Source organism: Triticum dicoccoides, chromosome 5B (genome assembly GCF_002162155.2).
Source record: "Triticum dicoccoides isolate Atlit2015 ecotype Zavitan chromosome 5B, WEW_v2.0, whole genome shotgun sequence".
In the NCBI taxonomy this organism is placed as follows: Eukaryota; Viridiplantae; Streptophyta; class Magnoliopsida; order Poales; family Poaceae; genus Triticum; species Triticum dicoccoides.
Window position 1 is genome coordinate 75158894 of NC_041389.1, and position 15170 is coordinate 75174063.

At 46.5% G+C, this 15170-nt stretch overlaps 1 protein-coding gene across 3 annotated transcripts; it reads right to left on the reverse strand.

Annotated features, from left to right (window-relative positions):
• Positions 1–233: 233 nt before the first annotated feature.
• On the reverse strand, positions 234–13182 carry LOC119307445 (putative disease resistance protein RGA1). 3 transcript variants are annotated; one of them, XM_037583522.1, is made up of 10 exons: positions 12173–12488; positions 12012–12074; positions 11787–11915; positions 11416–11677; positions 11099–11324; positions 10849–11002; positions 9820–10005; positions 4352–5473; positions 966–3047; positions 234–664 (listed from the first exon to the last, which is right to left on the reverse strand). In XM_037583522.1, the coding sequence occupies exons 3-10, from the start codon at positions 11889–11891 to the stop codon at positions 446–448; spliced, it is 4356 nt and encodes a 1451-aa protein (XP_037439419.1). In that variant the 5' UTR covers positions 11892–11915; positions 12012–12074; positions 12173–12488; the 3' UTR covers positions 234–445. The 3 variants fall into 3 exon arrangements, with proteins under 3 accessions (XP_037439419.1, XP_037439418.1, XP_037439420.1); XM_037583521.1 differs by lacking the exons at positions 12012–12074; positions 12173–12488 and adding an exon at positions 12862–13182; XM_037583523.1 differs by lacking the exons at positions 11099–11324; positions 11416–11677; positions 11787–11915; positions 12012–12074; positions 12173–12488 and having other exon boundaries at positions 9820–9997; positions 10849–10976.
• Positions 13183–15170: the final 1988 nt, after the last annotated feature.

The following is a 15170-nucleotide window of genomic DNA, read 5'->3' on the forward strand; positions in this document are numbered from 1 at the left end:
GGTGAAGCAACCCCCACTGATGGATAGGAATCTTGCTCTCTTCAACAGTACCTCAGGGTGTGCTCCATCAACGCAAAGAGCACCACGGAGAAGAACGTGTCGCCTTCACCTCTGTCATTTCGTCTTTTCATTCTCATTGTTACAGCACAGATTAAAACTGAATGCCCTACCCTTGACTTCTTTTGATCTTCACCCATGTTCCGTAATGTAAAGCTTCTTCAGGTTCATCTCAGTTTTCACAAACAGAGCATCATATTAATAATCCACGCACCAGAACAAACATTAATTAGGGAAATGGCAAACGGCTACGAGTCAACACGTGAGTAGACAAGAAACAAATCATAGATTAGAAGTATCACTATGACATGATCACCACCTGAGACTACAGGATTAGACAATATGCAGAGCCATTCTTGTCCATGAGACAAGAAGCCAGGCATGTTCATCACAGCACTGTACAACAGCACATCCTGAACCGTTGGCGCACCTCATCAGTCACAGTGCCATGAATGACAGCTACTGAATTGTGGACGGCACCTCTTGCGTTGGCCACATCAATTGTGGTTGTCTCCTCAACGGTCTCCGCTATCTCTTCTTCATCTGAGTCATCTGCTATGTCTTCTTCATTTGACTCGTCTTCTTCATCTGAGTCGAATAGGAAGTTCTGAACAACAGAAACAGTATAATCAGAACAACACAGCACGTATAGCACTCTCCATGTTATAGTACAACTACAACCAGAATTATTTTCTACTTAAAGACGAATAATTAGTGCAAGCATTGCATATTTTACTTTTTACTCAGTAATCTTGACACATTAGGCATCATATAAAAATTACTTTTTGTATTCGCCACTTGGCATGATTAGCCAGAGTATACGTATTTGTAGATAAAGAAAGAGTAGGCACTTGATGTCAGTGAGAGAATAAAAGCAATGCACAACATATAGCTCGGCAAGCGCATACCACTTTTTTTATGTGAGCGAGCTTCATCTTGTTATTCTCTGATTTACACCACTTCACCAATGTAGGGCATTCGTCGTCAATTTGTAAATATTCAAGCTTCGTCGCTTGTATGCTGTCAGGCAAAGACCTCATCCCCTGGCAGCGCCCTATCACAAAACGCTTGAGAGAGGTTAATTCCCCTAACCACTCTGGTACTGATATGGTTGCACACCGATACAGAGTTAGTTCCTGCAGAGATGTCAGTTCAACCAACCCTCTCGGCAGTCCTGCCTGCGACAATAATACAAAGCACAACGCTCTAAGGGAAGAGAGGCTGTGGATGATCTCAGGTGAGGTGGTCAGATCACTGCAATCAGTGATAGTTAATTTACGAAGGGCAGGGAGGTGGTGAAGCAACCTCCACTGATGCATGGGCACCTTGCTTTCAGCAACTTCCAGCTCAGTTAACGGAGAAGAGGAGGAAGTACTGCAGTGTGACGAGCGCTCTCCCCATGATGATAGCATAGTATCACAACCTCGTATGCACAAATACTTGGCGCTCTCCCCAGGCAGACACGGTTTTATCCTCAGCTTGCCACATTGCTCTATCCTCAACTCCTCAAGCTTAGGGAACAAGAGCTCATTTGAACCTTCCTTGCCACTGTAATGTGTCGTGTTCCATTCTTCCAAGCCCTCCATACGGGTGAGACTCAGGTCTCGTAAGTTTGGTAGTAGACCAAGTGGTGGTAGCTTGTTGCACTTCTGAAAATCACACAAATATAAGTAAGAAACATTAGGGAGATATTGCCCGATACCCATAAGCCAATCTGGAATGCAGACACTGCTGTAACCAGTTATATCCAATGTATGTACACTGCTTGGCGGCACTAGTTTTTCCAACACCTCCTTGTCATCCACAGACCTCGCATCATCTACAGTCCATTCAAATTTTAGATTTATAATTTTTTGTTTCTCTATTAGTTTTATACTGTGTGCCTCTCCTGCAGACTTCACATTTTCAAGTCTATCTATCATCAACACATCAGGATTTGTAGGCTCAAGCAGAACGATATTGCTGCCACATTTATCACCTGAAGCATGCACCTCAAAGTATGGCAAAGAGGCACAGTTAAACCGAGAGAGAGACAATTCATACCAGTTAACACCTTTCAAATTTAGAACCTTCAGACTAACCATCTGATTTATACTATCGGGGAGCTTCTTTAGGTGGCAGCTTGAGAGGTCCAGTGTATGAAGCTTCCTGAGGTTGCTAATACTTTCTGGTATACTTGAAAGCTCTTCATTCTCAGACAAGACCAGATGCTCTAGATTGGAAAGGGTGCTGATTTTGTCAAGCAAGCTGCCAATCTGATATTCTGAAGGGGCCATAATCCGAATGCAACTTGATAGATTTAGATACTTGAGTTTGATTAGATTACCGATGACCTCTGCTAGCCCTCTCCTATCTGTGACTATCTTATAATGAACTGTTAAATCCAAGTACTGAAGTTTGGTAAAGCCACCAAAAGCTTTTGATATAGATACTCTGCAACGTGATAAATCCAAATGCACCAACTGCATCAGCTCCGCGAATGATATTGGGAGTTCAAGTATACCATTGCAATCTGATAAATCAAGATGCATCAGACCTTTCATATCACCAATTGACTCCGGCAGTGCTGTGATTTTCTCAGAGCCTCTAAGGTTGAGATAATTTAATTCTGAGAGCTCGGTGATACAATTGGGAATCATCTTATCTTGTATCCGTGGAGCATGAAGAAATCTCAGCTGCTTCAGTTGGCCAATACAATCAGGTAACTTCTGAATAAAACATTCACTTAAATCCAAGACACGGAGGCACTTAGCTGGCGAAAATGCACTGCCACGGAGTTGTTTATTGCCGCAGTCCTGAAAATGCAGCGCCCTTATATTTGCAGGAAAAGCCACGAAATACTGCAATGACTCTCTACAGTCTGAGAGCAATGTGTAGCGGCAATTATTCCCCCCAACGCTAATTTGATGCGACAAGATCTCTTTTGCGAGATCATATACTAGGTCATGCATCGTGAACAATATGACATCTTCGTTTCGTTTTGTGTCACTCTGCAGCAAAAAAACACCTAATGCTATTAGAATTTTGGATTTATTTCATTTTATAGTAGTATATTTATCAACAGAAGTACTGACATATAACTGTAAAACGTGTAAACGGAGTAGTAAATCAATGGAAGTACTTCCATCCGGGTACGACATCTTAATGTTCATTCATTGGGAACAATATTTTATCATTGTGAGTATAGTATATCAACTAAAGCTGGTATGGCCGAATAGGTTCTTGAAAGACATGCAATGCTCAAAGTTGTGGCTAGGACGCCACGCAAGAAAAGGGTCAAAACTAGGTATTATCAGGGCTAGAATGAAAAGGCCAAGGCAGCACCGATCCTCAGCGTCAAGCCAAGCAAACACAAACCAATCACTAGGACGGAGACTGCACTGTGCCCTCAAAAAGAGAACAGCATACGCCGACTACCCAGAATAATCCAGAGGCCGAGATATTCCAAATGAACTCATCCTCACCAGAGGGCGCTACGATCTGGGCATTCATGATATCTGCCAGGTAGATGAACTCAATGATGCCATGCATGTTGAGAGCAGCCGAAATGTTGCTGATGCAGCGCATGTCAGGTAGAGTGTCACATGCAAAGCATTCCTTGAGCACCCTCTAACTAACGGCGGCAAGCGCCATGGGCACACGGTCTCCCATTGACTGCCCGTTGACCGTTCACAAACGGGACGAGGCAGGGCCAGCAGGGAGCGAGCTGGGGCCATGGCTCCCCCATGTTGATTTTTTTTCTCAAACTACCCCTACATAGTTTATACTTGTGGGGTTAATCCCTAAATGTTTACATATGCCTCCATCAATTGTTTAATTTGTTTCATCCCCCCGCCCTTCCTCTTTTTGAATATTCCTGGCTCCATCCATGGAGACGAATGTCCTAAACACCCATTAGCAACTACTTGCACTTGCATATTTGAAAAAACTAATTTCACAATTATGTGTTGTATTAGAGTATGAGCACTCGTACAAATAATTTAAACTATTCATAGTTTTTTTATCGATAACCGACAAAATTTGGCCCAAATGGAGAAACGATGTGTGGAACAAATTTATCTTTTTTTACAATTCACAAATGTATATTCATTCACATTTTTTAATGAGCATAACATCATGCATTTGTACGACATGCACATTTTTTGATTTTTCCAATAAAAAATGCGCAAAAAGAATTGAACGTGAGCATATGCACTATTAATGCTTTTGCTCCAGGAGTCATCATGAAAATATACAGTATATGAGCTGGAATACCTAAGGTTGAAAATATGAGTAAAATTATGTAGTAACTCACCGAAAGTGTCTTTGAATATTGAAGGAAGGACATCCCCAAAAGTTGTGTGACATAATTCTCACAGAGCTGCATGGAATCAAATATACTAGATTGCTTGATGAATCCAAGAGCAATCCATTGGTGAATTAGATCATACTTCACTATTTTGTGACCTTTTGGAAATATTGCACAATAGGAAAAGCACAACCTCAACCAAGCAGACATGTGGCTATAGCTTAGCCGTAAGGACGCAAGCACTTCATGGCCCTCCAAACTCGATAGATTCCAGATATAACTATCTCTCACCGACTCCCATTCATCTGAAGTCATGCCGTTCAACATGTATCCAAGTGATTGAGCCGCTAAGGCCACTCCTCCACATTTGGCTGCAATCTCCCTTCCTATATGCTCCAATTGTTCTTGATCCACTCGGTTTTCAAAGTCAGCTTTATGTTTAATTATAGTCCAGCACTCATCAACCGTCAAAGTCTCCAGCTTGTATGGTGCAACTGCAGGACTACAAAATTTCCTTGCGAGGCCTCCATCACGTGTAGTTACTATAATCACCTTACTTCCCACGCCAAGCCCTAGCATAACCTTTAGTTTATCGAACTCTTTTGGGTTCTCCTCCCACAGATCATCCAAAACAATAAGGATCCTCTTACCAGCAAACAGCTCTTTAAGGCGGTTATGAAGCATCTGTTTGGTAGATATATTGCTGATCTTGTCTGTTAACTGCATTATTATAGAGTTGCCTATCTTATGCAAGTTAAATTCCGGGGAAACATATACCCACACCCGAGTGTAGTCTTCAAACTGTTGGTCATTGAATACCATTTGTGCCAAGGTTGTCTTGCCAATGCCTCCAATGCCATATATTGGAAGGATGACCATTTTTTCTGTGATGTGCTCGGATAAAATAGACAATATTTTCTGTTTTTCCTCAGTCCTTCCGATGATTACTTCTTCCACATCTGATGATGTTTCCCTGTCAGGAACTTGCTGCACAGCACGGTTAGAGCTATCTGTTGGCATCGAATTGCTATGTCCGTTATCATTATTGTTCAGTTCAGCAACCATCATCTCCAACATATTAGACTCGCTCCTGAGCCCAATAGTTGGACACGGGAGCACATCTATCATCTGCAACAAGTTTTTTATGTGTAAGGACATGGAGAATACAAATCGAATTATCATGATCATGATCTCATGGTCTTGTAAATTCTGTGGGATGATTATGCTACATGTGTAAGCTAAGTTCTTGACTGATCTTTCAGTTAGATTACTCTTCACAAAACGTGTAAATCGGCTGAGTAAATGGTCGTAATACCACATGTGATAGGCCCCCCCCCATGCCGCTCCCGCGAGTGTCCTCGGGGTAAACCCTAGCGCGCCGCCTCTCCCCCCGCCGCCTCCGCACGGCACCGTACGACAAAGTCCGTCCGGCGTTGGTGGCGGCGGGGATCTATTCCCTCTCCTCGCGGTTGGCGTCCAGCGCGGGACAGCGCGGCGCGGGCCGTGTGGGGCCAGCAGCGCGGCGGCGGGCATGCTGGGTGGCGGCGGTGCAGCAGCGGCTTGGTACCCCAACAACGTGCGGCGGCTGCGGCGTTGCTTCTCTGGCGGTGGCGCGTGGCGGTGACGCGTGCGACGGCCCCGTCCAGATCTGGCGGATTTGGCTCCGATGGCCCGACGTGCGGTGGGGGCAACGTGCTGCTTGGGTCATGTGCGTCTGGCTCCACCATAGCCGACGTCTGGCGGAGCTGGAAGCGTGGCGGAGGCGGTGGTTGGTGCGCGTCCAGGCTGGCGGGTGGCCGCGGGCTTGCTTGCTCAGCCCCGTGACGGCGCGGGCCGTGGGCGGCTTGGGCCGCGGGCGGCCACCCTGCAGTGGTGGGTGGTGGCGGCGGCGTGGTGGTGGATACTGTGATCTTCTCCTCCGCTCGAGGTGGTGGCTCATGGCGGTGGTCTGGGTCGTTCACGACAGCGGCTGGACTTCTCCGGCGTCGGCCCGTCAGTGTGCAGCCTGTGTCGACCTTCGATCCTTCTCCTAGGGCGTTTGTCCGCTATCTTCGTCGATGGCTGGCCCTCCCCCGGCTGTGGTCCATCACTCATCTCGTACCCGGCAGCAAGACCGAACTCGTCTCGCACCCGGCGGCAGGACTAACCTTGTCTCATGCCCGGCAGCAGGACCGAGCTGGTCTCGCGCCCGGCAGCAAGACTGAGCTCGTCTCGCGCCCGGTGTTGTTGGACGGGGCGATGGAGGCCAGTCTTGGCCGACCTGTTGGGCCTCGGCACTGGGGCAGCCTAGGGATGCGAAAGGCGGGTCCTTTCCGCTCGTGTCGTTGGTTGGGGTAGCGGCAGATCTCGGGTGAGGTGGTGACAAGGTCTTGGATGCCGGGGCGGCGACCCTGGTGGTGGGTTCGCGGTGTTCATGGGTAGAGCCCGTGGCTTGGTGCTACCCGGTTGCCATGGCCGTGGGGGCGACGTGGTAGCCGGGGTGTGGCGTTCGGCGGCGGTGAATGGTGTCTAGGGTGAAACCCTGCTCTATCTTCGGACGTACCGGCGGCGGTGAAGCTCGTTCCCTTCTTGAAGGCGTTGTCGCGGCTCTCATTGCCCTTTGTGTTGCTCTAGGGGAAACTCTGATCCTCAGATCAAGCGGTGGCGGCGCTCCGATGTCGTCCCCTTCCTGAAGGCGCCGCCTTGGAGCCCACGGTTCGTCATATGCAGCTTCACCTCCTCGCGTAGTGCTAGGGATGGTGTTGTTGCACTTAGCGCCTATGTATCCTGTCTTGGGTGTGTGTGTGCGCGTGTGTTGTGCGGGCGCGCGTTTGTACCGGGTGCTGTTGATTGTGGCTTTATATATATAAAGCGGCGCGAAAGCCTTTTTCGGTAATACCACATGTTGGAATAGAAATGCAACATATATACTAGAATGGCGAAAGGCAACACATCGAAACAACAAATGTATGAACACACAGATGGGCAGTCTTAACACCACCTTCACCAAAACGACACCATTACGCGAACAAGGCCATAGTCCTGATGGAGGGTGACACGATGGCATGATTACCAAAAAAGGCTTTTGCCCCGCTTTATAGATAAAGCAACGACCCTCGTACATCTGAACCATACAACATGACACCCAAACACACACACTCAAAGCAAGATACAAAGGTGTCGGAGATCAGCTAAGCCAACTCGAAGCGAACAATAGATGAACAACAAGCATCACTACAAAGATGACGGAGCCCTCCACGGACAACAAGCCACCGTGAAGAACATAGCTGACCGCCGACGAACCGTGAGCTCCAAGGTATTCAGGAAGGACACGACACCAGAGTGCACCACCAACCAATCCAAAGGATCAAGATTTTCATCCGGAGCAACATGGAGTAACAAGAGAGACCACGACGGAGCCTACAAGAAGGGGACGACGCCTGCGGACACCGCCACCGTCGGTCTAACCACGGTCAGACAAGGATTTCACTCGGCAAACCCCTCCACCTCCGATCAAGGTGCGTCCGGTCGAAGAGACCTATCGCACCACCATCACGGATCGCCGAGCCCGAGCCAACACTCCGCCCACGCAACCAAGATCAGCCGTCCGCACACGAGCTGCAAGCTCCGCCCATGAACATCGCAGCTTCCACCGCAGAGCCGCCGCCCTGCCACCCGACACCTGCATCGGCTGCTCAAAGGATCGGATCACCACCACCATCAGACCTACCATTGTTGGAGCTGCCAGCGCCAACCACGCTTCAACAAATGCAGCCGGAGGCAACCAGGCCAGGGGAAAGAGAAGGGGCGGAGCGGTACGAGACCTCGATCGGCATAACCCCGCACCGGTGACGGGTGGGTAGGCCACCCATCCCTCCAGCCAGCCTCCTCACGTTGGCCCTTGCAACGCCCCACCATGGCCTCTAGGTCAGATCATCGAGGAGCACGCCGGACACTCGCCCGGACGGTCAAGATCCGTCCTGGAGACGACCACACGAGGTGCCATTTCGGGCCTTGCACACTGGCCACCGGCAATCGCGCAAGACGCAGCAGACATGCCTAGGCCCTGCTGGCGAGACGCCCCCCGCCGTCCATGGCCACCGGGCCGCAGATTTGGCCGAGCCAGACCTAGCAGCCGCCCCTGCGCTGGGCGCGCACGCGCCCACGAAGTCCAGCATGCCGCAACACGCGCCCGCGACCGCGCCGCCACGCCCCTCGCCAGCGTGACGTAGCACCCACCGCCCCGGGCGAAAGGATTAAAGGGCCCCGCTGCCGCCGACACCCGCGGACTTTGCCCGTCAGCACACCCCAGCGGCGGCCAAGAGGGGGGAAGGGGACTGAGGCTAGCGACACTGGAGGGGGAGGAGCCCGATACGCGGTGACATGATTGAAGCGGAAACAGGGTGTGCGCCATGATTCTAAAGCTAAGTTGATGCTTACAGAGCATTGCAATGCTGCCAGTGCTCTACACTCCAACCTCTTCCCCTCCGGGGGCGCCCTGAAGACACTCCTCTCACCACTCTACTCCACAGCCACCGAGCGGCACCTCTTTACCTCTCATCACTCCCATCACCATCTCCGGCAGCCACTGTTGCGCCTATGGCTGTGTCAAGTGAGGGCGCCGCTGTTGGTTTTCTCCCTTGGATCAGCAATGTTCTACAGCACTAAATCGAGCTTCCCATAAGATCATGAGCAAAACACAGCTCAAGGACATGGTTGATTTCTTTTCCAACCCAGATGCTTGCACGGGCCTTCAGTGATCAACACGGTATGCTAAACCATTACCGACTAGTACTAGTTTACAAGCAAAGCCACGTATAACTAGAAGAGTCTAGGACATAACCGAAATTCATGTATGGCATGCAAATTAAACACATTATCGAAACCTCATGTTTTCTAACTCAGACTAAAGCTAGGCATGCAACTTTTTATTTCCAACAGCCTCGGCACCCAGGTCAAGCTATCCTATGATCCTATCAGGGTAGTTCGTACGACATCAACACCGCCATTCACTATATGGCACAATTTTGAACGCGCACTCTTCTAGTCTTTCTGTTGAAGGGGAGCCTTGGCGCAGTGGTAAAGCTGCTGCCTTGTGACCATGAGGTCATGGGTTCAAGTCCTGGAAACAGCCTCTTACAGAAACGTAGGGAAAGGCTGCGTACTATAGACCCAAAGTGGTCGGTACTATAGACCCAAAGTGGTCGGACCCTTCCCTGGACCCTGCGCAAGCGGGAGCTACATGCACCAGGTTGCCCTTTACTCTTCTAGTCTTTCTGTTCCTATAAATTAGACGGAATTAAACTTAACTTTGTTCTTGACAGATTGAAGAGTGAAGAATCAAAAAGATGTAAAAAGTAAGTTTTACATCCGGAAAACAAAATGATTGGGAAATGGGGAGCTGCAGAATCTACTATTGCTAGCTAGTCCATGTGCACAAACAACTATCTTCTGTCAATTGTAAATAAATGCTCTCTTGCTTACGCAGATCATACCTGTCTCTTGGGAATATGAGTTTCTGTCTTGTTCAGAGTATCCAGTACTTCTGCTATAGTTGGTCGATTGTTTCTGTCAAGTTCCATACAACGCATTGCTGTGTCGATGCATGTCTGCACTTGATGTGATTCCTCTAATGGGTACTCTGAAGTGGCCTTTATCCTATTCTTCCAATTGCTAAGTACCTATGAAACAGGAACAGAGATATAATTTGAGATGAAAAATATAAAATTACAATCTAAGATACTTGTTCAAAAGTGTTTTTTTTTTTTGCGGGTTGTTCAAAAGTGTTCTTGACACACAAATTTCATGGTCAATATATTGTATACAGGGAGAAGTTTTCTGGTATATGTAAATTCTAAGTCAAAAGGTGTGACATGTACTCCGATATATACGTCATATTCTTGTTCAAAGGTGTCGCGTACCACTTCCTAGATAACTAACCTAGATAGAGAGTATTAGATGTCTAATTATGAGAGCAAAGTTTTTTTTTACCTTGTACTTGCTCCAAAATGCAGATGGAAACGCTCTTTATAATCAAAAGGAACTAGAAATAAAAGAAATGTACTATATGTATATGTGCTTATCACCTCTCTAATGAAGCAAGGTTCTGCGTGCTTTCTTTTCATTTTTAGAATCTCCAAATGTGCATTTTTGGCACTCGACGAGTAGTATACAAAATTAATTATACTCTAGATTTTTCTACTGGCAAGCGGATTAATTACATGAATAATTTAACTACTGGTTGTTTATGCTGACGACTAACTGTGCCATGTAGGTTTCTTATAATATAGTGGATATCCATTGTTGGTAGTTATTGGACCGGTGGAGTTCACATTTTTTTTCATTTCCGAAAATACAAAAGGAAACAACTTGTATATTAGGTTAAAAGTTTTTTATAGCTCAAATAAGTTATCAACTCCTTGCTTGCACGATCATAATGCGTAAAGTATAGACATCAAACATGTCCATAATGTGCTGCTTTGTTATATAAACTCGAGTGTCAAACTGAAAATGTTTTTCCGTACCTTCTGCGTAAATTGCACGACTTCGTCCATTTCTATATGACCGGAGTAACCCAAAGACCCTGTCATTATCTCTATCATCACAAGTCCTAAACTGAAGACATCATTCTTACGTGAGATATAGCCATCTTTTATGAATTCTGGTGGCATGTACGCCCTGCATGATATCAAAGGACACGGTCAGCACAGATATTGTTTATTTGATCACAAAAGGGGGGAAACTAAAAAATGAGGAATTCCGGGAGGCACTTACTGGGTTCCTTTGATTTGTTTTGTGACTTGAGTGTGTGATTGACTGATGACCCTTGACAATCCAAAATCTGCCACTTTAGGCATCATGGAACTGTCTAGTAATATATTGGCAGGCTTTAGATCAAGATGAAAAATTGGTGGTTCACACCTGTGAAGGAAATTTAATCCTTCACAAATGCCCTTTATAATCATGTAACGTATGCTCCAATCAGGTGCAGAAGATTCTTCTACACAAGTTGATAAAGACAATATTATACACAATAGAATTAAATTTGTTTTTTTAAACACGAAAGAAAATGAAGTTGAGTTCCATCGTACCAGGAAGACGCTTGTCTAGGCTTTCACCCTGCAAGTACTCGAAGCAGAGGACTCTATATATGTGTTTACTAAGACCTTGCTTACCCTTGTGTTCAACCAATTCAGAAGTTGTTTCATAACTATAACCAAGTAACTGCACGATATTTGGATGCTTAACCCTCAAAAGGTTACCAACTTCATTGAGATATTGTTGATCATCGATTCCTTGTATCGTATCAACATGAAGCAACTTCACAGCAACATCTCTTCCTTTGTACAGTCCCTGTGCTTGACATAAGCGTTCTACACAATTATTTGTTTATAACTGGGTCGTTTGTCGTCTGTCTTTGTTGTTGGGGTTGAAACACAAAATGACAAGTAATAAGCGATACCTTGTAAACATCTCCATACCCACCCTGTCCTATTCTTGAGTCCACTGAGAATCCATTTGTAATCTCACGTAATTCATGTAACGGTATACGCTTTTCTGCAGTCATGTTATATCAGCTAGCTTGGACCTCCTGGAGTGAATACACAAAAAAAGTGTGGCTTTAAATACATGAAAACAAATTTTCTAATGATGGCAAAGAAAACAAGATTGTCATAAGAAGAAATACATTAACACAGCATGGTCCTTGCATTATCTGACCCTCAGTGGCATATGTGATATCAGGTACGCCCTTTTATCAAAAAAATATGTCAGCATCCAACCTAGTTAGACTCCCTCAAGTGTTCACATGGAGTAGAACAAGGAAGGGAGGAGAAGCCTCACTCTCACCCAGTTTTGGGGGTTGCCCGGCCCCTACGTTGAGGAGGAACCAAAAAAACAAGGACGATTCTTGTATAGCAGCAGGTCAATCTACTCCCTCCGTCCGGAAATACTTGTCATCAAAATGGATAAAAAGAGATGTATCTAGACGTATTTTAGTTTTAGATACATTCCTTTTTAGTCATTTTGATGACAAGTATTTTCGGACGGAGGGAGTATTTTCCAGGTCAATCTATTTTCCGACGAAATTCTTGTATATTTGTCCAAGAATTGATGCTAACAGACATTTGGAATTACTGCTGTCGTATTTCAGAACAGATTAACAACTTGTGAGGAACTAAGCGTGTCATATCTTGAACCTGATACATATGCATCCAGGTAATTAGTTTCGATGCTGAAGATGCATTGGATCATGTGAATCATTCTGAAAAATCCTCTGGATATAGTAAAATGCTACAATTTTTTACTGTCACCCTACGAGTGTGAATATTGGAAGCACATCCGGTCCTTTATTTTATTCTAAAAGGCATTTTTTGCTTATTTGGTTGACTGTGTATTTTTGTGAACACAGATGCGCAATAATCAGATTGAAATCTGAAGTTGCTGTAAGGAACTCAGCGAAGTAGTAGCAATTATTTAGTACTCCCTCTGTAAACTAATAAGGAGAGCAGAAACGAGAGCGGTAATAAATCGCTAACCTGGAGCAGAAAGAAGACGCATCCCCCTCCTTATCTGATCCCTAGCCTCCGATCTGCGGTGGCCTTCGTCTCTGCACTGTTTGCTTCTCCACATGCAAATACGCAATGGACGGCGGCGGCCGACCAAGTGTACCGCTGAAGGAGGCGGCGGTGGAGGTCGGGATCGATTTGGGAGGGATAAGGTGGAATTTGCGGATGGGATCGACTTTCTGGGTAGGTGAGGACTGAGGACTGAAGTGTAATTTCGGCAGCTGGCTGCCTGACAGTGGTATGAACACGGCAGGAGCAGCAGAGCATGGACAAGTGCGTCCGTGCGTCCTGGTGGAGCCGAGGCCAACTCCAACACGGCAACTTATTTTGTTTTCTAGATTCGCACGTACAGAAAACGCGACTCTCATTTCGACATGATTTTCTTTATAAAGGTTGGTTGTCCACAAAATCGCAACCAGGTCTAGTTGGGCCATGAAATATCTGCTCGGTTGCAAACGCAGTGGATTGGTTGCCTGCAAAATCTAGGCTCACCCCCTCCCCCTCCCCCTCCCCTCATTACTCGGGCACCGCTACATCTAGGACAGCCACCACCTCTACCTTCACCACTTCCATTGGCGGTGACTCAGATCTGTGCGGACGCGCTGGCAGATCCGACCAGGGCCGGCCCTGAGGGGGGGCGACCGCCCCGGGCCCCCGATGGTCAAGGGGCCCCTCCCAAGGCACGCACGTAGGCAAGGGCCCTTGCCCAGCGAGGCACCAATGTCATGGATGCAGGGATTGCGCAGAATCAGCAGCCTAATTTCCTTCAATCTCGCACACAAGTCACGCGAGCAAACGCAGCTTTCCTTCTTCTATACCATGACTATTCCCCAACTAGTAGTTCTGTAGGTGTACGTCGTCATGTACAGATGTACTCTATTCACCCTTCCAAATTTAGATTGTTATTCCATATCCCAAGCCCCGATCTCGCTCTTGTGTTTCTCTCGCCGGCAGCGAACACTGAATCGATTCAAGGCCGAGGCGATCCTATTCTGGGACCCAATCGCAGGAAATGAATGCACAATTGAGCGCCTCCCGCCAGAGCCAGGCACCAGTTCACTTTGCGTCATCGTCGAGCGCCCGTCGTCGGATCACCGACGCCGATCCAATCCAACCGATCTTAGGTACTCTCTCCGTTTCAAAATAGATAACTCAACTTTGTACTTACATCATATTACCGCTTCTCACTCATACTGCTAACTAACTAATGTAGTTTTCTATACACGATGCATATTTTCCATCATTCCGTCTATAAAATATTCTTTTTGGGTTTATCTAAGAATCTGTTCATGCCGTTTTATATTTGGGTATATTAATTAAAATTGAAATACAACGCGACGGCCGCGCTACATGCTACATCGAACTTCCTATATTTGAATTTATTAGCCCTCCCTTGAATATTGAGCCTAAAGTTGATTAGAAATTTTACTCGTTCTCTGCAAAAAAAGAAAGAAATTTTACTCGTAAAAGTGTGAGTTATATATAAGCTATCGTTGGGTTAGTATTCGAATAACATTTTGAATGATCTTTATTTTGTGATATATAACACATAGTTTATTAGTCAAATGGTAGGTCAAAACTAGGCTTTAAACCCGAAAAGGACTAATAAATCCAAACAGAGAAAAAACCGTACCGAGCACACAATGCTGATTGCCGGAATTATGACAACATCATGGATCCATACTTATAGATCTCACAAGAGATCAAGTTGCGGCGGCAGCTATATGAGCGAAAACGAGTTATAAATCTCGTATCTACTATTATTGTTATAATTTTTCTCTATTATATAGGGGGGCCCGAGTTTTTGTTTCGCCCCGGGCCCCCAAATTCTCAAGACCGGCCCTGTATTGATGCACCCCTCCATGGTGTATCCTTGAAAAAAAATTGCTAAGAAACGAGTCTATACAAAGATGAGATTACTATTTTGAGGCCTAACAAAACAAGGGCCCCGAGTCCTAGTTTCGCCCCGGGCCCCCGAAATACCAGGACCGGCCCTGGATCCGACAGTAGGAGCTACTGCTGCTCTTCCATTTGGCCATCATCTGGTCGTCCTTGACTCAGCCATGCCCCCCTCCCCTTTCATTGTCCTCGTCTCCGATGCCGGCAAGCAACACCGCATGTCCCCTATGTTAGGTGTGTTGTTAGGCCATTAGGCAAGGTGTAGGATCGATTTTCTCATTGCTCAACGCACCCTCGATGTGGACTAGGTTATGGATGCATGGATGCGGCTGGTACTTCAGGCGGGAGCACTGATAGCTGTGATTCAGGCATGGGTCATG